Source organism: Aplidium turbinatum, chromosome 6 (assembly GCF_918807975.1).
Source record: "Aplidium turbinatum chromosome 6, kaAplTurb1.1, whole genome shotgun sequence".
NCBI lineage: Eukaryota > Metazoa > Chordata > Ascidiacea > Aplousobranchia > Polyclinidae > Aplidium > Aplidium turbinatum.
Genome location: NC_137477.1, coordinates 2,508,880 through 2,535,044, shown reverse-complemented (window position 1 = coordinate 2,535,044; position 26,165 = coordinate 2,508,880). Strand labels below are relative to the sequence as shown.

Below are 26,165 nucleotides of genomic sequence, written 5' to 3'. Positions count from 1 at the left end.
ATGACACATCACGGCCAGTTTCTTACTCAAAAATCTAAAATATTTGTTTCTTTAGTATGGGGTTCTGGAAGGTTTTTGGATCATTTTAGTTTTCTTTGCACGACAACACGATGTGAATTTTCAACAATAGTTTTATTTTTTCAGCTTTTTGGTGGCATATATACAACTCACTTTTCAGTAAAAGATGCGGGTAACTCTTTGTATAGGTTATCTGGCTTTGTTACTTCATTGCAGCTTTACTGAAGGTGATGTACTGATGAACCTCAAGAAAGTATCCAAAATTGATGACTTGAAAAGGTAATACTTTTGACGTATTTGTTGCGTTGAGGTTCGTCTGCAAACGTTAAATCAATGTAAAAAAGACGAGTTTGCCCCACACCTGTGGTGAGAGAGCTTTTCCAGCAGCAAATCATTTTTTCTGTTGAATTGAATCATTGTAAAAAATGGTTGATTTGCTGTTGGCAATGTCACATTAACATTCTTTTTGCGGCTTGCTTAAGCAACCGCTGTTTCGAATCAACCAGGAGCAGTTGACTCTCAACAAACTCTGGACGTTGATCCAACAATGCTGTGGCCGTGGTCATTTTGAGGACAATAGCCACGGAATTGCTATGAATTAAACGTCGCTTGAAGACATTAAGGATTGTAACGCAACAATGAATAAAGCATAAAGTTGTTATTATGACTCATAACATTAATTAAAATAATTACCGTTCAGGTACTTTAATTTTACGCTTGTGCTGGAGAAGCAAAATGCAGCCTGCTAGCTCAGTTAGCAAGTCTATTGTTTTTACATTGATTCAATATCTCACAGACGTTGAATCATGTAGAAAATGTTGATTTGTTGACTGGAAAAGCTCTCTCGCCACAAGTGTCCTAGCCATCAAATCAGCCTTTTTTACATTGATTAAGCGGTTGAAGACGTTACATCAATGTTCTAAAAGGAACGATTAAAAGTGTCATACTTTCAACGTAAATATCAGCAAAAAAACATAATACATTTTGCTTGGAATTGGCGTGGCTTGTTTTGTTTCTCTGCCACTTCCACTCCTGCTCTGGGGTTGATGCCATTTTCCCTCGTAAGCCTTGGTTCGATCCCAGGTCGGGTCACAACAAAAGCTTTAAGTGTAATATCGATTGTTTTTCGTTGTAAAATGTCTGATATTTTTGCTTTGTAATAAATTATAATTAAATTTTGGTATTATTTAGTGATTCGAGTGACGTCATAAGAGCGCTACAGCGAGGGAAGCGCGACGTCACAGAAGATGTTGCAAAATCAAGAAAGAAGAGGGTAAACTTATCCTTAGTTCTGTGAATCAATTAGTCTTATGACTATGATTTTGCAAGTTGTCTAGGTCTACAAAAACAAAAGAAAAACTGAAACCCTGGTGATGTAAATTTTGTAACTGGTATCATCTTGGTTGCACTCAACTACTAGGGTTGAATGCACCAATAGTAGATAATTCACCGATTAAACTAATCTACTGATTAAACAAGTTATTTTGTGGACTAACTTGCTTTCGTGTGCGCCAACCTTAAGCCACTGATCTATTTTTGACATATTTGCTGTTTTCAGGACTTTTTTGGCGTTGCAAAGAAAGTGAGAAGAATTATTTATACTTTAAGTGACAACCGACAGTCTTCGGAGGGTAAATGGAAGAAGTTGGTAAAGTTGGATCAAGAGCCAATTTCTCTCCATATCGTAAGAAGAGCGTTTTTCGGAGGCGAGTAAAGTTTTTTCGGACGTTATTTGACCTTTTATTTAAGTTGTAAGTTTTTATTTCACATAATTTTCATAGTATTCTTAGTTGATTTCACGAGCTAATTAGTTTTTACGTTTTTATTTGCTTGTGCTTTTCAGAATACTGAGGAAGCCGCGTTTACACTGGCGAGAGGTTTATTAATGAATGATACAAATTTTGAACCTGGCTGATTTTGTTTACGTGTTATTTATTAAAGTTTGGCAATCACCACATTTTTCTCTTTTTGTAATAAACACAGACACAGCATTACGCTTTATTTTCTTTATCTCGGTACAAGAAATATAAAACGACGTCACAACGCCCTTTCATAACCTCTGTGATATGTTTTTCGTTTTATAAGAAAAAATTGTAAAGTTATTTCTTAATATTCTTTCTGCATGTTTATGGCAATAAATAATGCGTCGTATCGACACAGTCTTAAAGAGAAATTGTTCAAAACGATAGAAATCTCCTTTGGGGTATGATGTGAGAAATTAAACAGGTTTCCATAATTGATTTCTCCGGTATACCAGAACCCTTTTGTGGTTTTCCTCTTTTATAATATACCATCCTGGGCTGGCTTCCTTTTCAAAGGCACTAAATACCAAAACAGACCGTGATTCAAAAAAAAAAGTTTCCTTATGAAGCGTTAATAAGGCTAATCATGTCTGCGTGGTTATTTTGGAGTCCGCCGTCCGACATATTGCGCACAATCTAAAAGAGTTATCCATTGTCACAATGAATAAAAAGAATGGAACCGAGATTTTAGAAGCTTAAACTTTTTTGTAACTTAAAAACTCAAAAAAGTTATTTTAATTTGGAAAAAAGTAACCAAAAAGTAACTTTATTCAACGAAAACAAGAAAGCGAAAAAATTGGTAGTAATTCAACATAAAAAAATATCTAAATTAGTTTCAATGTGTACTCAAAGCATAACATTCAAATTACACATATGAAATGTTTTACATTATCTAGTAGCAAGTTTCTGTCTATCAAACACTTTAGCTGTTGCAGGGAAAACAAGTGGTTAAATATAGTTAACACAATTTGTTTCATCGAAAAAAATTACTTCACGTTTACGAGTTTTTGGGAATAGGCTACACGCGATGCGAACAAGCATGGGCTCGTGCAAATCTAAAATCCATAGCTTACCATAGTAAAAGATATATTAAAAGTCTTGGCATTACATAGAATGTAAATTAATCACTCCAGTAGCAATGAAAGATAAATAAATAGGAGAATTAGGCAAAAAAGTATGCAAAAATAAAGTAAGGTAACAAATGAAAAGTAACCTAAAAACACAAAAAGTGACTTTTGGTAACTTTATAACTTCTTAAATATTGACCCCACAACCATGAACTTTTGGTTCTACATTTCTTTTGTTATTTGGTACAACTAAAAAAAGTAACTTTAGTGGTAAAAAATTGCCCTACTCTTTACTCTGCCAAAGTTTCTAAAAGGTAATTTTAAATGCGACTCAATTTCAACACTGAAGTTGTTTGGAACAAAAATTAATCTTTACGTAAAGCAGAAACTAAAGTATCTACATTGTATATTTCTGGAATCACGGATTCTGCATAGTCAGCCCTCATTTTATTCACTTTGAAATCCACTGTTTCGATTTGTTTCTCATTTTAGGCTCGCACGGGGGAATTACATTCTACATCGACAGAAGTGTGACACAAGCGATTCACGTCACAGTGAGAGGAGGCTGTGACAGCTTCGATGTGACTTCACCAGCAGGAAAAGTGACAAGTTTCCCGTTGCTTCGGTACTGCACATTTTGAAGTTTAATAATACTGTGAAATATCTGTATTGTTCTATATTAAAAGCATGATGTAACAGTATATTTCTGGATTACGTACATATATAGTAGCCTACATTGTATAATATAACATACAATCATGGCTACGTACAATATTACATTATTAAATATGATATACTTTAAAATAGCAGAAATACAATAGAAACATGCTTAATATTATATACAATAATATCATTAAGGCTATATAATACATACAATTGTATTAAACAATAAATACTATTGATCCTACGTATGCACAAAGTGCTCAATGCCGAGCAAAAAAGCCAAGCAGAGCAAATTGCATCAAATTTAGTTATTACTTTCTAAAGACCTCTTTCTCTTTCTTTAGAAAGCAATAATTATATTTGATAGAATTGTATCACATATTTTTTACTCATTGGAATTTGGAAGATGTATACAACTGGACAGTTTGGTGCAACTTAAATTAAGGAACATTTGCACCAAGCAGCAGTCCCGTACTGAATGAGTTAATTTTCTTCAACAAAGCTTCACTGATAGCGTAAGTGAAAGTCTTGCTTTCTTTTTAATAAAAGTGTAATTTTACAGCAACTACATGAGACACGACTTCTACTCGCCAAGATCTGACAACATCGGAGCTTGGAAGATCATGACAAGTCCCGACGCTGAAGATGTGTGCTCGCTTGAAGTAGTTGCGCTTTGCTCTATGGGCTTCACAATGTCGCTTATGACGAAACACATCGATCAAAGTGACTCCGCTTATCGTGTAAGAATTAACACAAAAGATTGTTTCTGACAGAAGGGGTAGACTTTTCTGCTTTATTGAAAGACAACTATACTTAGAAACGACTTTGTTAGAAGTATTTAATGGGGACGCAGTGTCAATAAGATTACGATTGACCAAAAAAGGAAAATGTCATATTCGTATTTTATCCTTGTTCGGAAGATATGCGCCACGCATGAATCCAAACAATTGTGAAAATCGAGTATGGCGTCTTCCATTTTCATTCGATTAGGATCTTAATGACTTAAAAAATATTTAATTGAAATTTATGAGTCGTTGGCTCTTATGGAGAGCATTTGACTATGAATTGGAATGGACACAAAGTCTGTTTTCTGTTCTCGTTCACTTAATCTAAACTTTCACTTCTCAACGAAGCAATAACATGACAAATATTTGAATTAGAATAGCCCATGTAATACTAATAATCATGCTTTTATTTGCGCCCATTGCGATAACATACAGCACACTGCGATCACAGATGCGATACAACAGACGACAGGAAGCAGCGAATGGATGTATACTTGTCATCGAGTTAACTGCTCCCCTTAATTTTGCTTGGTATTAAGTGTTTTTTCCGTGACACCGCCGCGTGCTCTGGAGCGGTGTCGAACCCACGTCCTTTCAAACATAGCACATGCATGTTCGTTTTAAACCTTTCTGTAAACAAACTATTAAAACTTTTCAGGCCATCGAGGGGAACCCTATAAAGCACAAGTCCTTGGCTGTCATCCTGGACGGGTTCGGAATGGAAGCGTTGAAGTCCGGTGGCAAGGACATGGTCGATACTGTGCGCTTTGTCAACCAATCCGGTTATGATGTAATCGATCCGGTACGCGTTACTGATGACGTGGATGGGTTGAATTCCAAAGTGAAGGTTTACCTCAACAATGGCTTGAAGACGTCCCGACCTGTTTACGTCATAATCGAAGGGAAAGATTATCAAGGTGAGATGTAGGGGAGGATTGCTTGAATCTCCTACAAGTCAGCAGTTGTGAACTGAGCAAATGGCAGTTGAGCAAGTGACAACTGAGCTAGCAACGTTTCAGCAAGTGGCTTAAATTGGCAAATGATGAAACTGAGCAAGCCAAAAACTTGGCATGTCACAAGTCAGCAAATTCAATGTAGAAAGCGTTGACCAAGCAAGTCCGATGCCACGTGAAAAAATCTTATTTGCTGATGACAGTAGCTGAAATGGATTTGCTTAGTTCAAGCACTTGCTGAGTTTTCGCATGCTAAGAGGTCTGACGACCGGATTGCTTAGCGTACGTATTATTTTTAAATACACAGTTTGTATGCAGGCCAGGACACTTTCAATGGAAAATAATGAACTACTTAGCAATAACACCAACAATTTACGTCTTCTGCAAACCAATATCACTTATGTCTGTTATAATAGCATTTATCCAATTCAATCCTTTCAAACTTAATAACCAAACAACAACAGCTTTTAATCCAATACATGACTTTTATCCAATTCAATCTTAATTTTCCTCTACTTCATTGCAATCTTCATCCAGTTCTTATCATGCTTTTGAAGCGCATATTCACATCATCTTCTGCATATCAACAATATTCGATCATCATCATTTTTTTTACAAACCAATTCGGTAGATTGTAGAAACAATCTTCTTCTTACAAAAGTAAGAAGCCTATTATTATCTACATTTAGTGATCAAATGTTTCTTTGTGATAGAAATGCTAATAAACGGGTGAGATGATGCGTTCTCTCTCTGGTTTCTACGAGTACCTACTTACTTTGCATGAGAAGGAAGTGTATAATCTTACCGGTTTATTTGCAATTTATTTTATCGTCCTAGTCCTTCCCCCATCCCTCCCTCCTGGTCCCGCCGCTGGGAGAAAGTGATTTGTAGCTCAAAGCTTTTGTCTGACTCGCTCCTTTTTCAAGCCATTGATGATATTTTGTTGCAACCTGCAGGTTACCGGTTTACTCGTACCATTCCTGAACCAATAGAAGCTTCCCACGTAATGCTCACGTGCCAGCCTCGTGATGTCATCATTCAGCCGAAAGTGGAAACGACGTTTGACGTCATCGTACGCAATCATGGACCAAACGTAATTCTGCAGTTATTGTACTTGCAAGACGCCATATTGTGCATATAGATAACGAAACGTCATTCTAGGCTAATACAAAGGAATTTATTTTCACCGAAGTCAGTTCAATCATAAATAGTTAAAAATCGATTTTTAAAAATCTTATTTATAATATTATTTAAATTATAATATTATAATAATTATTCAATATTATTATAATATTATTTACATTATTTAAAAATCGATTTTTTTTTCTTGATAGCAACATTTGCTTTTTGATTGATTGGTTTATTTTCTTGTGCTATATTATAACTGCTAAACATTAAATGACACAGCAGCATAGCACGCATAACGATCATAAATAACAATGGAAACAGTAAACCTACACTGTATCGTTCAAGCAAGCAAATGCTTCAAGTGAACTACAACAGGAAACTGCGAAGTCACCATGACAGTTTTCGAGTCAACCAGTCACCTGATTAAAAAGTTTGTCGTATCCACTACTTAGGGTTACACCTACTTTTGAGCGGTGTCGAACCGGTCTACCAGTACCGTTGAAGGTGGGGATCTAGTAAGCTAATTCGTTAATTCTGAAAAAATGTGACCTGGGAAGGAAGAAAACATCGCACTTTTAAAAACTTTATTATTATTTGGTTTTGAGCAAAAACAAGACTATATTTTGTTGATTTTAAAACTACAAGCGTTTGCTGATTCTGTTGCGTTTTGGGTGGGGGGAGGGGGAGGTGAATGGACGTTAGAAGTGAAACTGGTTTGATCACAGTAGACTAAAGTTCTTTACCACCTTAATCAATCTGAAATCAAATGAATAATTTTTGCGTTGAAACAACATTTGTTTCGAAATGTCTTTAAGTCAGACGAGACCAATCTGTACTATAATTAGTGAATCGTTGAGTATCTTGAAATAAAACTACTTTGAGTTTATTGCGTAGCCAATTTTGACGCTCTCAGAATGATTTTATAGACTTTGTTGAAACGAAAATATTTGGTGTTAAAGTACAAACAAGACAAAAGTATTCTACAAAACAAAAATTTGTTTTATCTTGTACCGGTAGTAGTTCTGTTTCTAGCACATACGTTTTCACGACAGGATACCTTGACTGTGATTGCACATGACAGCGAACATTTGACCAACGCCAAGTATGTGCCACTTCAAATCAACGCCAAAGAAACAGTTCCGTTTCCAATATCAGCGTTTGCCAAGCGTGGGATTAAGAATGGTACAAGAAGCAGACTTGAATTTTCTGGTAACTAGTAAAAAAAATTAAACTATTAGTTTAGTTTTGATAATAATTGTTTATTACGTTTTATTATCATAGTTATCAGTATATTAAATCGAACTGCTGAATTGTGTTTATTTTGGAAATAGTTTATCCAAAACATGAAAACCTTGATAAAAATAACAAAAAAATTACTTGTTGTTAATTATTCTGAGCGACACTATGTGATGCAATGCACTGGGCAACCAAGTGTGCTATACTAGTCTACTAAACAGTACAAGTGCGCACAGAGGGTTGACAGGGGGGCCCAGGGAGTAATTTTGAACCCGAGCCAGGGATGATTTTAGGGGTCCGGGACCTTTCCAAAGGATTCAAAAATTTGAAGATGCCAGCATTCCAATATTGAAAACCCAAAGAAGCCACAATGTCTTTCCAAGTAACTTAAAAACTTGAAGATGCCACAGCGTATTATTTGAATATAGTGCATTTTTCTTAGAAGTGTCTATAACAGGCAACACCCCCTACCCCTTGAACTGCTGCAACCAGTGCATTGGGACAATTATAAGGCTTATTAGACCCATTAAATTCACTGATTTACTGATAATAAAGTAAGTTTATTGTCCTTCAGTAGAAAACAGGTACCAGCGTACATTTATTTTTTGTTTTCCACTATTGTAGAAATACTTTTTCAGAATTTGACAAATAATGTGTTAATTTGCAATGATAACTCATCACAAAATACAAATCCTTCAACACAGAAGAACTCAGACTGGTTGGAGATGGAAAAATATTACAACTGTTCAGTGATGCCATTTTTACCACTAAATCGTCTTGCTTCAAACTAAATAGACGCAATAAAATATTTTCTGTAAAATTTTTATAACTACATTATTTTCTGATACTTATTGGTTTCAGTGCAAGGATCCTTACCGGGATCGTCACAACAAACAAGTTGCAATATTGTAGTCGGGAAGCCATCGAATCCTCGCATTGATTCCCTTACAATCGATGGAACAATCAATTCAAGGTAACGTCATCGTTTATGACGTCATTATGGTCACGTTATGTATCTACACAAACTTGTGGAGGTTTCGAACCACCGACGCAGGCCCTGGCACTGTATTGCACAGATTAAATTTAGGTTATACTTGTTTGAAAACTATCGTCTCTGCTAGATGTTGCTAAATGAAGGACTTCTTGAATACATACCCAACAGCACATTGGGTGGGCTTGTATGATGACCTCAAATCCTTACAGTCTTTGCTTTTCGCCATCAATAAAATACACAGTCAATTAAATTAAATCAAGAGTTATTATTGTCTACTAGTTATTATGTAATAAGAAAGCAAAAACCGGAGCATCTCTCTATAACTGGTAAAATTTTTGGAAAGCCGGTACCTGGCAAACAAAGGTACAAATTAACTGGCAAAACAATTTAACGACAAGGCAGGAACAATTAATCATTCATACAATATATCATAGAAATACTTGGTCTAATTATTCATCCGAGGCCGTCGATGCCTGGCTCAGGCAATTGAAGAAGAAGATGTTACTAAATTAAATCAAGAGTTATTAGTGTCGTATCTTCGTAATAGATTTAGTTTTATTTTAAAAGGTAAATTATTCTCAGCTACAAAAGTTTTAAGAAATGCGGTTATTTAAGGGTTTGAATCGTTGTTGTCAACTCCTTTAAGTAAAAAAAAAAACTTGAATCTGGAAGCATGTGATTGATTTTGTTTATTTTTAACAAAATTTCTTGATTTTATCTCAGATTTGCCGAAACCATTGTGACGTCAGTGATGAGCAACTACGCTGACGTAGGTCTTCAAGCAAAATTTGACGTTTTGCTTCCAATTGACGCTTTCATCACAAACTTGACAATGACGTTGGATGACGACATAATCGTTGGCAAAGTCAATAAAAAAGAGAAATCCAAGAAGATTTATGAAAAAGTAATGGTTTGTTTCTTTTAGTGCATTTTTGTCGTATCCAGCCTTACCTCAACTGTACCAGACAGCAAAATTTTTCATTTTTACATTGATTCCACGTCTGCAGACGATGAATCAATGTAAAAATGATTGATTTTTTTGTCTGGGTAAATACTTAGATCAAATGAATCAATCACTGTGGCTGCCTGGAAGCATGTCATTTAGTGTCTTACCATATAAACACAGCTACATGCTCTTGATAGGTGTCGAACCGGCGTCCTTTGGGCATCGTGTAGAAGGCTCCCCGCTCGATCATCTACTCTCGTTTACTTCTTGTCGACTTTCGACAAATAAGTTTGCCAACTATTTTTGAATCATGATTTGGGATATTTATCACATAAGTTGTTGTTTCTTCTATAGCAAATTTTCCTTCTTTCTTGACTGATGATATTTACGACGGTTGAAAATCCCAATGGACAAAACGCTGCATGTCACAAGCAGGTGGTCAAGGAGAATGAACGTTTCATCACAAACTTTAGTTCATCATCATCATCATGTTCCTTCCTCGTATTGAGGGTTGGATACAATGCGCCATTGTTATCGACCATGAGCTGTTCGTACTGCATTTTCATAACTTAATTTTGTCCATTTTAGTGTTAAACTAGTTGGTTAAACTCCAGAGAGAAAATCGCAAATTATAAACGCTCACTGTAAAGAACTGTTTAATTTCAGGCTAAAAAGCGCGGGAAAACGACAGCTCATGTGACTGCCCGTGGAGGATCAACACGACTTTTCAAAACCCGTTTGTTTGTTGGACCTGGAAAGAATGTCACCTTCAAGTTCACCTATCATCAACTGCTTGGAAGGGTTTGTTGATATAGCGTTGTTATTGTTACCACCCTAGCTTAGACCTTAAGAATTTGTCATTTCTTTTTTCTTCACTCTCTTCTAAATTCTCTCCACTCCAATTCTTTCCACTCACTTTCCACTCACACGTACGTGTCGAAAACGTTAGAGTTTATTTTTAATTTTAATTATGTTATATTTGTGTATATAATACATCATGTTGAACCCAATAAAGTTACTTTGTTTTATTTCTCTCCTAAATTATTCACAATGTTTCCGCTCCAAAATACCTTTTCAGATTAGCTTTGCATAAAGAACATTGGACATAGCAAATTATAAAGTCTATATTTATGTTATATGTAATGACGCTCTTAGAAAGTTATTAGTTTCTCTGATGCATCTGTTCTTATAATTCGTTACTCCATTGAATGACGTTTGGCTAAGGCAACATTCATAAAGTAGCCCGCTTGGGCTCTTCAATCTCACATTTTTCGTACTCGTGCTGCTTTACTAACAAAAGGGCTTTCGTTTTCATAAAGTTGCTTGATTTGGTTTTGAATCTTTATCCTCGGACTGACAAAGCTTTGATAGGTTATTCCTGGTAGTTTCGCGTACTTGTAGGGGCTATTGACGCAGGGCCGGCTACCGAGATTGACAGAGTGAAGTTTTCCGATTATTGAAGTGTTGCTGCCGGGAATTATGCCATTCATTAGGTGCCGCTGAATGCAGAGCAGTCCGAAAGCTCAAGCGCACACCCCGAGAGTCGAACAGCGCCGCTTAATCTTGCAGCTTCTTGGTCCACGAAGTCACGCGCTAAGCAGCTGAGCTATCGGGCGGACTGTCTTCCAGTTATAAAGCACTGGAAAGAGCACATACTTGCATTTAATTCAGCATGGTACAAAAACGTATTATTTTGATTTTTCTATCTTCTTAGTCAAGAGGAAGCTACAAGTACGCAGTGAACCTGAATCCAAACCAGCTGGTGAAGAAGCTGAAGGTTTCTGTTCATATAGAAGAGGAGGAAGAGATAGATTACATCACCATTTCTCACTTTGAAGGAGTTTCAACGACAGAAGCGCGCCACCCGGCGGGTACCAGCGTGGTTTTCGGGTATACAAACATAATAATTACATTAGCGTTTCAGTACTTTCAATGTTTTAGTCCAGTTAAATACTGTAGTCCTAGTTCCAATAACGCTTGTTTGGCTTCCTGGTCTGGGGCAGCAAGCGACTTACTTTACAACGGAGCTCTAAGTGAATAAAGCAACGTATTTCAAAATACCGTGCTGTTCCTAAGTCCCAAAAATAATGTATGTGGATATGCCTCTATACGGCTATACTGTATAGCTTACATGACTATAGAAGCTTCTATATCCACCATCTTTTGACTTACAATTTTACAGTTTTGTCAAAGCAACCTACTTGACGGCAGAAGGGCAATCAACCTTTCTTCACTAACGGGTTCAGCGTTTCGCCAATATTAGGTTTCCTCGCTTTAAATCGGGGTTTCTCAAACTTTTACTATCACTCACTTTTTTACCCTTTTTTCACTTTCTGTGGCTAAATGTATCCCCACCAGCTACTTTTGGAAAGGATGTAAACATTGTAAAAACTCAACACATGCTCATACATACTACACATTTAGACACAGAAAAAGATCAGCTCACATCAAGTACAATCCCCTCCCTGCACAACAAACCGCTTTTAACCCGTCGAACACATTCTCAGTACTCTATGACGTAGTGAGGACAAAGGTGTATGGTGACGTGACAGTGGCGAATAAGTAAGTATATTGTGACGCACATTGTTATTATGCAATATTACAGTGTAAGATGTCCAGTCAGCTTGTGTGATAATGTATCCGAACCAGGGTTGGTGTAACAGGCTGAGGTCTTGGTGAAAAACAAAACTCCTAATTCTTGTAAACGGGGCTAATGTCGGAGTGAACAAAGATGCACGATTGCATCATGATGTTTTAGTTCTATCACTTCCTCGTTCTTAACAACTGCTGGTTTGGTATATGCTTTGTAGTCGTTCTGGTCGATTGATTTTAATAAATTTTATTCTCAGACTGATGAAGCTTTTTTGAAACTTTACTCTTGACAGTTTCACGTTATGAGAGAGTGAACAGAAATTGAAAAGGCCAACACATGATTCTAATTGCTCTCATGTGTTTCCAGTTACTTCGCTCACTTCTACACTCCTGTTCATCTTGCTCCTGCTCCTAAGAGAGTCATCTTCGTCATTGATAAGTCGGGATCTATGAAGACAACAAAGATGAACCAAGTGAAAGATGCCATGACTACGATATTAAAGAGTTTAGAGGAAACAGTATGAGCATTTGCTGTTAGAAAATCAATCTTTTTTAACAATTAACATATTTCTGACATGATATTGACTTGACGAGATGTGTTCGTGTTTCTGGACACTCCACTTATTCGAGAACAATTGGCTTAGTTGGTGAACTTCGGGTTTAAAACATGGGCCATCGGTTCGAATCCTGGTCAAACGTTTTTTACAGTTCTTTTAACACAAAAGACTCATTCAAAATATTTACTTGCTATCTGGAAGCGATATAGCAAAAAAGATATCACTGGAGATGTATTGAAAACTTTGATGTCAGTTTTACTCTAAATTCTGCTGTAAAATAAATATTATTATTAAGATTACGTCACAATCCGTTACGCGGCTGTAGTTTTGAGATAAACGTCAAAGTAATATAGTAGCCTAATAGAATAGTAATAGAAAAAAGTTATAGTTATAGTTTAAATTAGATGTCAAGTTAATATATATGTGGCCGAGTGGTCAGTGCGTCTGCCTGACGAGCGAAAGGACGCCGGTTCGACACCGCTCCGAAGCACGTATCTGTGTATCTGCAAGACACTTAATGAAATGCAGAAATAACCGAATAACTCGACGACCGAATGTTCCTTTGCTGCTTCTTGTTACACGTTGTGTTACACTTGTGCTGTTGCAATTGGACCAAGGTAAAAACAGGATTATTATAGTAGTTCTTGAAATATATATAATGCTGTTATTTTCAGGATTTCTTTGGCGTACTATTCTTCAACGATAGACCATCCACTGAAGGACTCAAACTGGAGAGGGCCACGGCGCCCAATGTCAAGAGTGGGCTGGAAAGAGTCGCCGCAGTGACCTCTAGTGGAGGAACCAGAATTATTTCTGCCTTTCGGGTTGTTTTTGAAGAGTTTTCTCGCTTCTTTAGGGAGTTAGGTGAGAAGATCCTAGTCGAACTGTAATGAATGTCTAACAAGTTGGATCTTTAGCGATTAATTAAGAGAATCGTTAGAGAGTAAATTGGTGATAAAAAAAAAAACAATTTAAAAATGGCAAGAAGAGAAGGTGATTTACGGTTTAAGCGCTTTTGTCCGACTCTGTTTAGGAATTTGTCAAAACGAAGAAAAACGATAAAACCACCACAAATCAAGGTCTATTTATTGGGACTGCAACGATGAAAAAGTTTGCACGTATCTACTGAGACAATCTTCTTTAATAGACTCATTTCCTTAATTGAACCAATTTGACTTAATTTATAGTGGTCGTACTATGCGGAATTGTTTTTAATTTTACTCAAAGCGTTCAATTCTTGAACTTTCGAAACAGATGGCTCTTCGGAGGATGATTCAGAAATATCTGGAAGTTTTGATTCAAAAGATGAAGAAGAAGATGAAGAGGAGAGATACGACGAAAAGGAATACACAAACATGATTGTGTTCCTTACTGATGGACAGTGAGTAATCATATGAAGACACGATGGCTCACATTGTTACAGAAATTACGACGAACATGCAAAACTAGTAACACCACTCGGCATAACAGTGTTACATACATGATGTTTTTAGGCACTCAAGAAGTTGTCACCACGAACTCAATAAATAAAGAAATTACAAACAGAAATCACTTCACCAAAAACCTGCAAGAAATTTAAGCTTAAGTGATTTTAAACAAAATGGTGTTTACTAGCTACTATAAACGATTTACCAGTACATCACTTTCACAGAGGTGAAAGCCCGGCATCGATTTTGAATCAAGTCAGCAATTGGAATGACCACGACATTGAGATCCACACGATCGCGTTCGGGGAGAAGGCCGGTCGAGAGCTCCTCAAGTCGCTTGCGGCCGCCAATGATGGGACGTACAGATTGATATTCGATGGATTCACAGCCTCAGCTCAGGTTGCTATGCTTGATTGTTACGAAAGAAAACCTCATTGACGTACGATGTCACAATGGCAGGAATCGATTGTTCTTGATTGTTCGTTCAACAAACCATTGCTGTGACAAATTTATATCAAAGTAACGTACCTTCCATATCGAATTGAATTTGATCAACTCATTGTAAGCAAAGAAAATATCTCTGTCGACAACATATACGTGTGTTGTGACACAAAGGCCAGTTTCTTCACAAGTATCACCCTTCTGGCTTGAGTTGTCCCCTGTGCACCGTTCTCGAATTTGTAAACTGTAGGTGGATAGACAACAATTTAACTGAACTGGCAACTCCAATATTAACTCTTCCCCCAACGAAGACTGATTTAGTTTGAGCAGTAAAAACGAGAGCGTAAAATGAAGTTTCTCGGAGAAAAATTTGTTCCCAAGAGAATTTGTTTTCTCTAATTCTCTACTACTGTGTCTATCCACCTGCATTTTACAAATTCGAGTACCGTACGTACTGATAAAGACCAATACACCAAAACAATACAGCACGCGGATAAAATAGATTTAATCATGAGCGCTTGATCAATCCTCCATGCTCACAATGGTGATTAACAATGAAATATAAAGGCCTTGATCTTTATGTAATCACAGAATTCACAGTCAGCCAGTTTGATTTATACGTCTGTGGAAACTTAGCTTTTTTTATAAGTTTGTTAGGCAGCTCATTTTATTATTGAATTTTTATGAAATTTTCTTTTCACAGATTGAAAATTTCTTCGAAGAAATCACTGCCCCATCTCTTCGAAACATTTCAATCACATACCCACTCAACCGTGTCACTGACGTCACCCAGAGCGAGTTCAAGGTTATTAGCGCCAAGTCAGAAATAGTTTGGGCGGGAAAACTAAAAGAAGAGGAGAAGGATCTGTTGGATGTTGATTTGGATGAACCTCAACTGATCGACTTCAACGAGCCCAGTAAAGATAAGGAATTTGTTAATGCCCACGTGAGTTGATTGATTGTGGGAATCAACTTTTGTCCTCCTAGAAAGCCATTTATCCTCCGAGAAAGTTATTTATCCTCCTAGAAAGCCAATGTTCTTCCTATAAAGCCATTTTTCTTCCTAGAAAGCTATTTATCCTCCAAGAAAGCCATTTATCCTCCAAGGAAGTTATTTATCCACCTAGAAAACCAATTTTCTTCCTAGAAAGCCATTTTTCTTCCTAGAAAGCCATTTATCCTCCAAGAAATCCATTTATCTTCCTAGAAAGCGATTTATCCTCTCAGAAAGCTATTCCTCCTCCGAGCCATTTATCTCCCTAGAAAGCTATTTATCCTCCTAGAAAGCCATTTATCCTCTCAGAAAGCCATTCATCCTCCAAGAAAGCCATTTATCCTCTCAGAAAGCCATTTATTCTCCAAGAAAGCCATTCCTCCTCCAAGCCATTTATCCTCCTAGAAAGCCATTTATCCTCCATGAAAGCCATTTATCCTCTAAGAAAGCTATTTATCCTCTCAGAAAGCCATTTATCTTACTAAAAAGCCATTTATCCTCCTAGAAAGCCATTTATCCTTCAAGAAAGCTATTTATCCTCCAAGAAAGCCATTTATCCTCTAAGAAAGCTATTTATGCTCTAAGAAAGCCATTTATCTTCCAAGAAAAAACTTTAAAATTAAATTTACTTACTAGATAGAGACATTTTTTTAGAACTCGTACTGTACAAAGTAATTAGTGGCAACCAGGGCTGTGAAGTCGGGTGAAAAATATGCGATTCCGACTCCTCGGTTTGTAACTGGACAATTCCAGCTTCAGTGTTGCCAGTGTGTTTTAGATTTGCCAAATTTTTTGAATTTTTTAAAAATTTACACTTTAGTTATGAATAAAATCAAAACGACGACTTTCACAAAAACTAAAAAAACCAACACTTCTGATTTCTGATAAAGTTTTGAAACGCAATAGAGAGAACATGAAACAATATTTAGATAAAAGGTATTGCAAACAAAAATTTGATTGTTCATCGTTTTGTATCGAATCGAAATTGCCTCTTTTTAACGACTCCGACTCCCGACACGCCAGAATCCCTCCTACTCCACGACTCTGAGTCTACAGCCCTGGCGGCAACCACCAACATTAAGCCAATTATGTCCAACAAAAGTCTGTAGAAAGTTTCAATCTGATATAGTCAGTGTTACAATTTCAAAATCCAAAACGTTTTTTGTGCTGATCGTAATAAAAAAGTCAATGTTGAAGTATGATAAAAAATAATTAAACTTTGTTAATAATTCTGTTTTGTAAAGTCTAAAAAAACGTTTGCTTTTTTTAACTCAATTTTTGATATTTTAACTATTTGGCTTGTTATAAAGTGGCTTGTTGCACCAAATCAATCAGACCAAAAGTATAAACAAATATTTTAACTCTAAAAGCAACTGCTACCTCTTTTTGTATAGCTTTTTTATTTTTGTTTAAAGCGGTTTATCTGATCGCAAACCTGTAAAGTTTGTGATAGCTGACAACAGTATCAAGGTTGCCAGATGGGTAAATAGCATTGATACATTGATATAAACCAGTCAAAGTTGAAACTACTTAGAAACACGAACAGAAGTTTCCCTTATGAACCAGACAAAACGTAAGTGGAAAATAACGCAGTTCAAAGTTGCTTTTTTTTAATAAAAAGCATAAAACTAACCGCAAATTTTGTGACTTTTTCAACATTTTAATTACCGTCGGCCTTGGGTGTCACCTTGCGATTCTACGTAAACTACCGCAAAGATTGATAAATTTAACAGCAACAGTAACTAACTTATTACAAATCTTAAGTCAGCGATCTAGTAACTAAACGCCACAATTAACAATACCAATCGGATTGCTTATAGTAAAATTCGGTTGTTTGCAAAATTGCAACATCATTGATCAAAAACGTAATTTTTTTAAATACAGAAAAAGTGACCTTGAATCTGTTTTTGATCTTCAAGATCACGTTTCTTATTCCAGCTTTCCGGCTCCTACCTTGGCGAGGCTCTAGACATTGACATCCCAATTGACCCAAAGAAAGCAACGTCACGTATCATGACGTCAGAGCATCAGGTGACGTCACTTTACTTTTGCTAAAACGATACGAATTGTGATTGAATTTCAATGAAGTTGTGTTTGGTGGGATTACATTGTACTTTCTTTACAGAGATGCAAATAATTAATATCTCAAATGGCCTCAACAGACTCAGAACACAATTGCATAGTGGCGAGTTCACGACAAAGAGTTGAATAAAACAGTGTGGCCAGATCACATATAGCATGGGAGGTAACAAGATGAGTCAACGTAGATAGAAGATGTAACAGTGGAAATCTGGTCCAGACTTCTACTTAACCTGGCACAGATCTGAACCAATCTGGTGAAGATCCGCACCAGAAAGTGAATGCGACCCAGTCATCACGTGGTAGTGGTAGCATTTGCTCAGTTGACGACGCACTGCTGGCTTATAACGTCGTTATACTGTAAATAATAGTTACAGTTGCTAGCTCAAAGAAGGCGATTTTTTATTGAGCTTTTCTAAAATTGGTTTAATTGGCAAGTTTGGCTATAAATAAACCAAGAACATTTTTCTCATCTTTTAGATAGAAAATTTCACAGAAAAGCTCTGGGCCTTTTTACAAGTCAAGCAACTTTTGAAAGAAACGCTACAAAAGAGAAGAGGATCTGAATCGAAGTTGGCGAGAGATAGAGCTCTCAACATGTCGCTAAAGTAAGATTGATGTCACGTTGTAAGTGTAGCTTGATTGTTCAACCAATCATGGAAATTCTTTCTCTGACGATTGAAAAGCACAATTTATTTGCCACATAGACTTATATGCTTGAAAAGGGCTGTATGACTAGCCGAAAACGTTAGCTTTTTGTTTGTTTTATACTGTTAAATGTAGTTTTGTTGCTGAGTTATGTCTGTTTATACTACTTTATAGTTTAAAAAAATTACTTCGCTACCCAAGTTGTGCATAGATTTGTTTTCAGCACGTTTGGCTATTTTGTGTACGTAATTGTTTATCATTTAATATTAATGTTTCATGCATTTTCATTTTAATATTTCATATACGTGATGCAGAGGGCTCCGTATTGCGTTCTAAATCTAACTATCCCATGTATGATCTTCTATCTTAGATTTTTTTTAGGCATCATATCTTTCCTCATTCCTCAATAGGCTAACTTGGTCTACTACAGTCCCAACATATGAAAGTCTATAATTTACTGAACGATCACATTTCAAAAATCGTTTACCAATAAAATTGTAAAGACGGTATAAATTTATTACCGTAAGATTACCACAAAAAACATTGAAATGCAGTATATCTATTCATTGAAAGAAAGATCGAGTATCTGTCAATCTGTTCTTTTATGTATACTGTTATCTTGAAAGCAACATTGCAAAATACACATTATTACGTTTCTTTGTGATAGAAACCGTCGTGATCACAGTGACCCTGAAAACGTGATAATGTGTATTTTGCATTTACAGTTTATCGCGTAACGTTTGGTGAAATCATAATTAACTATAGTGCGTTTATTTATTTGTAGTCTCGAAAACACAACAAAATTGTTATTGTAGATATAACTTTGTAACGCCACTTACATCAATGGTGGTTCTCAAAGATCTCGAAGACATTGAGGAAGAATTGAGGAGCGAAGAGAATGAAAAGTTGCAGAAAATTAAAGATGAAAAATTGCGAAGAAAAGAAGAAGAGAGAGAGAGGCTACTCCAGATCCAAAGGGAAGAGCAACTTTTAAGAGATTTGTATAAAAAACGAAGAGATCGCCCGAGGAGTCGATACAGCGGAAGAAGAGGTGGAGGATACGGTGATCCTCACTTCATTATTCCACTTCAACAGGACATCAATCTCTGCTTCAACTGGGATGGACAACAAGGAGAGGTGGTTTTGTCTTTTCACTTTTATCTTTAATACTACATCTCTTTGATCTCGACGGTCCATTCAATCTTTCTTTGAGATTTATACTTTTTTTAGATCTAGTGACGTACAGTAACTCTATTATTGTTTTTTTTCCTGTATTCGCAATTGCTTCTTCGTGGGTCCTCGAAACTTTTTACTACAGTACATCCACCACTGTACCTTTTTTGTATTCACTATTGCGTATTCCTCTGTCCTCTAAACTTTAAAGTCTAAAGTTTTTTTCTGCATTCACTGGTGTTCTTTTCTTGTAGGCTATCTGGCTATTTGCTAGTTTTTCTTCCTACATCATGGAATTGCTATCTAGAATTTCAAAGCTAAACTGATGTTTGTATCATACGCTGCGCTTAAAGTTTTGAAACAACGAAGAGTTTTTTTTCTCATCTCATTTTCTTTTCATCTCTCGGAAATGCTGATTTGTTTCAGATATTGTTGGTTTCTTCAGGTGTACAATCTCTTTTATGACCCATCTGCTGGAGTGACTGTGAATGGCCAACTCATCAGAACTGAAGCAGATGAACACAGCCGCAAGACTCACAAAACGTATGTTTCTTCACTGGGACTAGTTCTGCCAAAGCAAAACCTCAGGATACTGGTCAGTATGTCACGCTATTATTTTCTAAAGTTAGTAACGTATACTTTTGTTCCTGAAGTTGTTAAATGTGAGTTTCGTTCTTGCCAAGAAGATTTTTTGTCTTTTCATCAATAATAATGATAATCGTGTTTTTATTTGCGCCCATCACGATAACATACTGTACACTACACTGCGATCAGAGATGCGATACAACAGACGACAGGAAGCAGCGAAGTGACATATAGTCTTCGAGTCAGCTGCTCCCCTTAGTTTGGCTTGCCATTAAGTGTCTTTGTCGAGACACAGCCGCGTGCTCTGGAGCGGTGTCGAACCCACGTCCTTTCGAACGTCGTGCAGACATTCTCACCACTCTACGCAGCCAGAATCAATCATCATACTAAGTCTTGGAATTAAAATGATTTACTGTTATATTTTCGTGTGGTGAGGTAAGCTTACTTCTTCATTCAACCATCAAGATTAACCTGTGACATTTGTAGATTCATCCGCATGATGTCACCTTGATCTCTGAAGGGCTCAGGAATATCACCCTTCCCGTGTTGTCCCCCATGGCTATCACCAGGCATGGAGTAATGTTACGTATGCATGACGTCAAAACCAAGACTGCAAAGATTGCGTTGTCAGGCGAGGATTGGTCGTTCAACGTGAGTGGATAAAGTGTTATATTTTTAAAGAATGTTTAGCTCGAAGACCTTCCTGGTCACTTCGCAGCCACCCGTTGCAGTATCCACACATTCTATGTGATCGTTTGTATTATTTGACTTTGCTTTGAACGTGTGTAGGCTATTTATACTCGCAACAAAAATAAACGCCAATCAATCAATTTAGAAGAAAAATCATTGATACTTTTTAAGCAAATGTTAAATCACAAAACAAACTTGTAATGTAAAGGCTACGTATGTTTTTAATTTCTCATCATCTCCGACATGTTCATTATTATTTACTGATTTTTATTTATTTTATTCAATTTTCCAATTATCATTGTTGAGTTTGATGGCGACTGCTTGACTTAAAGACTTTGAATAGTCACTTTACAGCCTCCCGTTACAGTGATGCCAATATTGTGCAACAAGGTTTTGTGAAATTGTGATCTGTTCTACAGTTATACTGTACATACTGTACATATTGTGTTTGGATGTAATTGAAGCCGCCTACAATTAATCGCAGCAACCAATAAACCTCTATCTGTCTTATAAGTTCAGTTTTTGCAATGTAACTAAAAGTCGAAATAAGTTACATCAGTGTTATTGGCCTTGTATTTCAGTCAAGCTTTGAAATAATTGGTTTTAGTTTCAATGACAATTGCACTCTTCACATCTTCAATGCACTCTTCACAATAAACGTTTCATGTTTGAAATGTTTCAGAGTGCAAACGCACGGCAAGGCACTTTTTTGTGTCCTCTGTGAGCTGCCATTCAGTGATCACTTGATTGCATTTTCAGATTTTGGTCACCCGAAACATCCACAACCACCACCAAGCCTGTCACGTGGACTTCTTTGTGGACAGCTATAAAAATCACTTGATGTCGCCACTGAGTGGAATTATCGGACAATTTCTCGACAGTGACGTCAGTGTTGCTCATGACAACAAGTTGAACCAAACCATTATGACGATAAAGTAAGTTTGACGAGAATGTCCTGTTGCCTTGTTTTCAGGCGAAGATGGATAAATTGTGTCGTTTTTTGTCATAGCAACCGTTCCGGTCCAGTGACAACAATCGAAAGAACGCAACCGTTGTCACGTGAAAAAGTCACTTGTTGGAGTTCCCATGGCAACGCACATGACATCATTCAAGGTTCTCACGAGCACTACCTAGTGGAGGGTGTGCTGAAGACTCCAAGCTACTATTGGATTTGAGATTTTTAACTCACACGTACTCCCATTTTTATCCAAAGAGGACAGTAGGCTGGCATGCTTGAGCCACATGAAACGATGACGTCTGTTTAATGTTTCAAGACGTAGTTTCTGCCTGAAAATCTAGAGCTGAGGATGTGATCTTTAGTTTGAAACGTTGTCAACAAAATCGTCCGCTGGTCGAAACTTGCATGTTTTGATGAACGAAGAATATTAAGCAAAAAATTTATAACGCTTTTTAGACTCGTCATCAACATCATCATCCAAACTCGGTTTAGCGCCACTAGAAGGGGCCGATTTTGTCTTTGCAGCGATTGTCTTGACTCCTGTTCTCCATCTTGTTCTACCCATCGCATCTTCCTTCAGTCCGATTTTATCTGTCTCATTCTTCACCTGTAGATTTGCTTTCTCAGATTAATGATATCGTTCATCTTTGCGGTTTAAAGATAATACTGGTCAACAAAATGAGAAAAAAATTTTTTGGCAGGACATCTAAGAGTGTTTTCTGGGGTTTTCAAGGACGCTGATTACAAATATGACATTGATTTTGCCAGATTGACTCTAGTTTAGAAGATACCTATACCCCTAGATTACCCCAAATTAGTGTATTTACCTGTATTTACCCCCTAAACATCTCACCAAGAAGTACGTAAATCTTATCAATTTTGTTTGATATAACATAATAATTAGTAACGAAAGCTAATTTAAAAATTACTGTAAAGTCCTAAATTTTGCTTCTGCACCAATTGGACATTCTACCAAGATGAAAGAGGAGTATGATGCCATCAAACTGTCCTTGAAAAGCTTGACTACAATACCCATAAGTGGCTCATCTGTGTTGACAGAAAAATGGTCAATTTTCTAATTGGTCAATAAAGTGGATATACCAAGTATCCTTGCGTCCTGTGTTTGTCGGACAGCAGGGCGAACACCCAGCACTGGCGCAAGAAAAACTGGCCAGAACGCACCAGTTTTCAAGTTGTGACAGCCAATGTAATCATTAATCAATGAACCTTTAGTTCCCAGACATAGAATTGTATTATTGTATTTCCTCCTCTGCACATTAAATTAGGGTTAATGAAGCAGTTCGTCAAAGCATTAAACAAAAAGGGGAATTGCTTCAAGTACATTTGCAGTTAATTTCCAGGACTCTCCGATGAAAAGCTTAAAGCTGGTGTCTTTGATGGACCTCAGATTCGAACGTTGATGAAAGATTCGGATTTCACTAGTCACATGAACAGCAATAAACTCACTGCATGGAACTCCTTCAAGGATGTAGTAGAAAACTTCTTGGGGAATCACAAAGCACCTAATTACAGAGAATTACAGTAGTTCGGAAGATGTTATTTGCATTTGGAAAACTTGGAGCTAACATGAGCATTAAAGTTCACTTCCTATTCAGCCACTTTGACAGATTTCCTGACAATCTTGGTGATTACAGTGAGGAGCAGGGGGAAAGGTTCCACCAAGACATCAAGACAATAGATGAAAGATATCAGGGCAGATGGAATGAGCACATGATGGCAGACTATTGCTGGAACTTGTTGAGAAACTGCCCAAAAGTTTCTTACAAGCGAAAATCTTACAAGAGACATTTTTTCGGGGCAAATTAGTTAATAGTTTTAATCTTATTGTATTTCATACCATTATTTTCAATTTACAATGAAAAAGATAATGTAGTTCCTTTTATCTAAATTTTATAATACAAGGTTGATTGACTGATTTAATTTTGTGTGATGACTGTTAAAAATTTGAATTCTATGGACTTTGAGTCTGATTGCAAATAAATAATAATAATAATAATAATAATGCAACATTCTTTAGTGTTTTATGTAGCCTACTTACACTACTGCACGGTACATGATTGTGTATTTTGTGTATATGACATCGGTAACATCAAGTTTTCAAGTATGACAAATCGAACATCCCTAAAAATTTCGTGATGTTGCTGTATTTAAACCTAAAAATGTCTTTATAGTTCACAATTGACCATTAAATTGAATTTCTAAAATATCTAATATGGTTAAACTGTTTTTTTTTTGATCTTGCGCATAAGGCTCAAATATGGGATTTTGGTCAAAATGACCCTATGCGATATCTCCAAAACTAGAGCCAATTCGGAAAAACTAAGGCCATATTCGGAATCAGCGTCCTTCAAAACCCCCAAAAACACTCTAAGTTCGTCTGCCAAAAAATTTGTGTTGACCAGTGATTTCAAAAAAGAATTTGGTTGAATTAGTTAAACGTTTAGTTTGTAACTGTGATGTAAACGTAATTATTCTAAATTTTGCAAATCTTTTTCGTAGACAGAGAAAATTCTTCTCAAGCTTACTGCTATCGTCTCACTTCCTTGAAATCGTAGAAACATTGAACCATTAAGCGCAGGCAACAGATAGCGTGAAAGTCCAAAGCTGAAGTAGCATATTGCCCGTAAATCACTAAGTGCCGTTGGATGTAGGCTATAGTATAGCTGCCCTCTTATTAATCAAAGTGTAGTAGTCTATTAGATAAACTTTAACTGCATGCGATAAATATTATTGATTGATTGTCGGAATCCTTAACTTCGGACTGATGAAGTTTCTATGAAAGCTTTATCCTGAGTTTTAGCGTAACACTTGCATGAAAGTCTTGGAGCCATTAACGCAGGGCCGGTCGCGAATTTTTTTCCCACGAGATTTCTGTCTCATTTACATATTTTGGTAAAAGTTTGTATTAAAACCGTGTGAATGCAACATTCTCTCGTTGGCACAGTTGGTTCAGTGGTATCATCCTCTGCTTAGTGTTCGTGAGAACGAGGTTCGACGCCCGTCGAAGTCAAACTTTTTTTTTCTTTAAATTAATTTTTGCGGTGCACAAGAGCTTTTTAAAAAAAGTAGGGTGAGGGAAAGCTTATATTTTATTATGATTGCAGAATTTCATTGGCAAATAGTTATTTCGCAATCTGAATCAACCAATCTCTCAAAACACTTTCGGAAAATCTTACTTTTAGAGTGACTAGAATCAATGAGACAGAAATCTCGTGGAAAAAAAATTTCGCGGCCCGGTCACCGAGATTGATAAAGTTCCCACTAGTTGTAGTGCTCATGCATGTGATATATTCTATTCACTAAGTGGCGCTGAATGGAGAGCTGTCCTTGAAATGCGTTGCTTAAGTGCGCATTGTATGAAATTGTTTTGAAACAGCCACTATCAAAGTAAAATGTTTTGCATGTGCTTTATGTTTAAGCAGACAAATGCACAACTTTCTCTACATCACTCACTTTGATGAAAGTAACTTTGTTGAAAAAGTCTTTGTCGCAAAAACCTCACTTATTGCAGCCTCCTAGAAACGTTTTTTTTTATTGCATTGCCGGTTTCACAATCTGGTTATTAGAATTTAACCTGCCTGCTTGCTTGCAGTGTAATTTTATTTTTATCAAATCACCCTTAGCAGTTTATCACACGGGCAGATGAAACATAATTGATAACCAAATAAGGGCGCCCAAGAGCTGACAATATTGAACGTATTCTTTAAAGTTCATTTTAATGAAAACTTTATTTTACAGATTGACATATCAGGTAGCTTTAGCAATAGCATAGCCTGTTTTCTTTCAAATGCTGCTGTAAGGTAGCCTACCTTGCACATTGGGACATTGCAATTTTCAATTCACAGTTTAATTCAAGGCAGTTCGACATCTATGCAAGATACGACATTAGGATCGATTAGGAACAAAAATGAAAACTTTGAGTTTACTGCATTTCAGCGCACCGCATGTTTTAACTTTTGGCAGTGCAGAGAAATGTATAAGTATGGCAGGCAAGGTTAAACAAATCTAATTAATTTTGTTTAAAAAACCTTGGCAGTCTGTTTCACTTTCAGAAGAGTAATCCAAAGTGATGTTTACTGATATGGCAAGAATTGTGGAAAGTAGGCCTATTTTGTAAGTTCTTCTGCATAGTAGACAATCTTGTAGATGTAGAAGAACGTTTCATACAGAAAACGTATTTGGATAAAAGTGCATTTAATTTCAAAACTACCGTATTGGAAGTGATTGCGCAAAAAGAAAAGTTTTTTTTTTCGAAGATTCTGTTTATTTGGAGAGCAAGAATAACTTTTCTCCAAAAGTTGGTTGATTGTGCTGATCACACTGTAGGCCTAAGCCTCATTCGTGGAGTGTAGGCTACGCAACATTATGGGGTGCGAGACCTGTTCTCAGGGGTGGGTGAATGTTGAAT

General features: G+C 36.6%; 1 protein-coding gene and 1 pseudogene across 1 annotated transcript; both read left to right on the top strand.

Annotated features, from left to right (window-relative positions):
- On the top strand, window positions 1–25,340 carry LOC145771771 (inter-alpha-trypsin inhibitor heavy chain H3-like). The gene is made up of 26 exons (XM_082583503.1): window positions 1–71; window positions 235–297; window positions 1,210–1,291; window positions 1,577–1,724; window positions 3,380–3,512; window positions 4,113–4,290; window positions 4,994–5,252; window positions 6,245–6,381; window positions 7,469–7,598; window positions 8,514–8,625; window positions 9,370–9,550; window positions 10,259–10,393; window positions 11,307–11,482; window positions 12,017–12,154; window positions 12,552–12,702; window positions 13,416–13,605; window positions 13,996–14,122; window positions 14,393–14,567; window positions 15,313–15,555; window positions 17,542–17,634; window positions 18,163–18,290; window positions 19,146–19,467; window positions 19,949–20,098; window positions 20,575–20,739; window positions 21,538–21,713; window positions 21,788–25,340. The coding sequence occupies exons 1-26, from the start codon at window positions 1–3 to the stop codon at window positions 21,951–21,953; spliced, it is 4,029 nt and encodes a 1,342-aa protein (XP_082439629.1). The 3' UTR covers window positions 21,954–25,340.
- LOC145772115 (uncharacterized) lies at window positions 23,028–25,340 on the top strand (annotated as a pseudogene).
- Window positions 25,341–26,165: the final 825 nt, after the last annotated feature.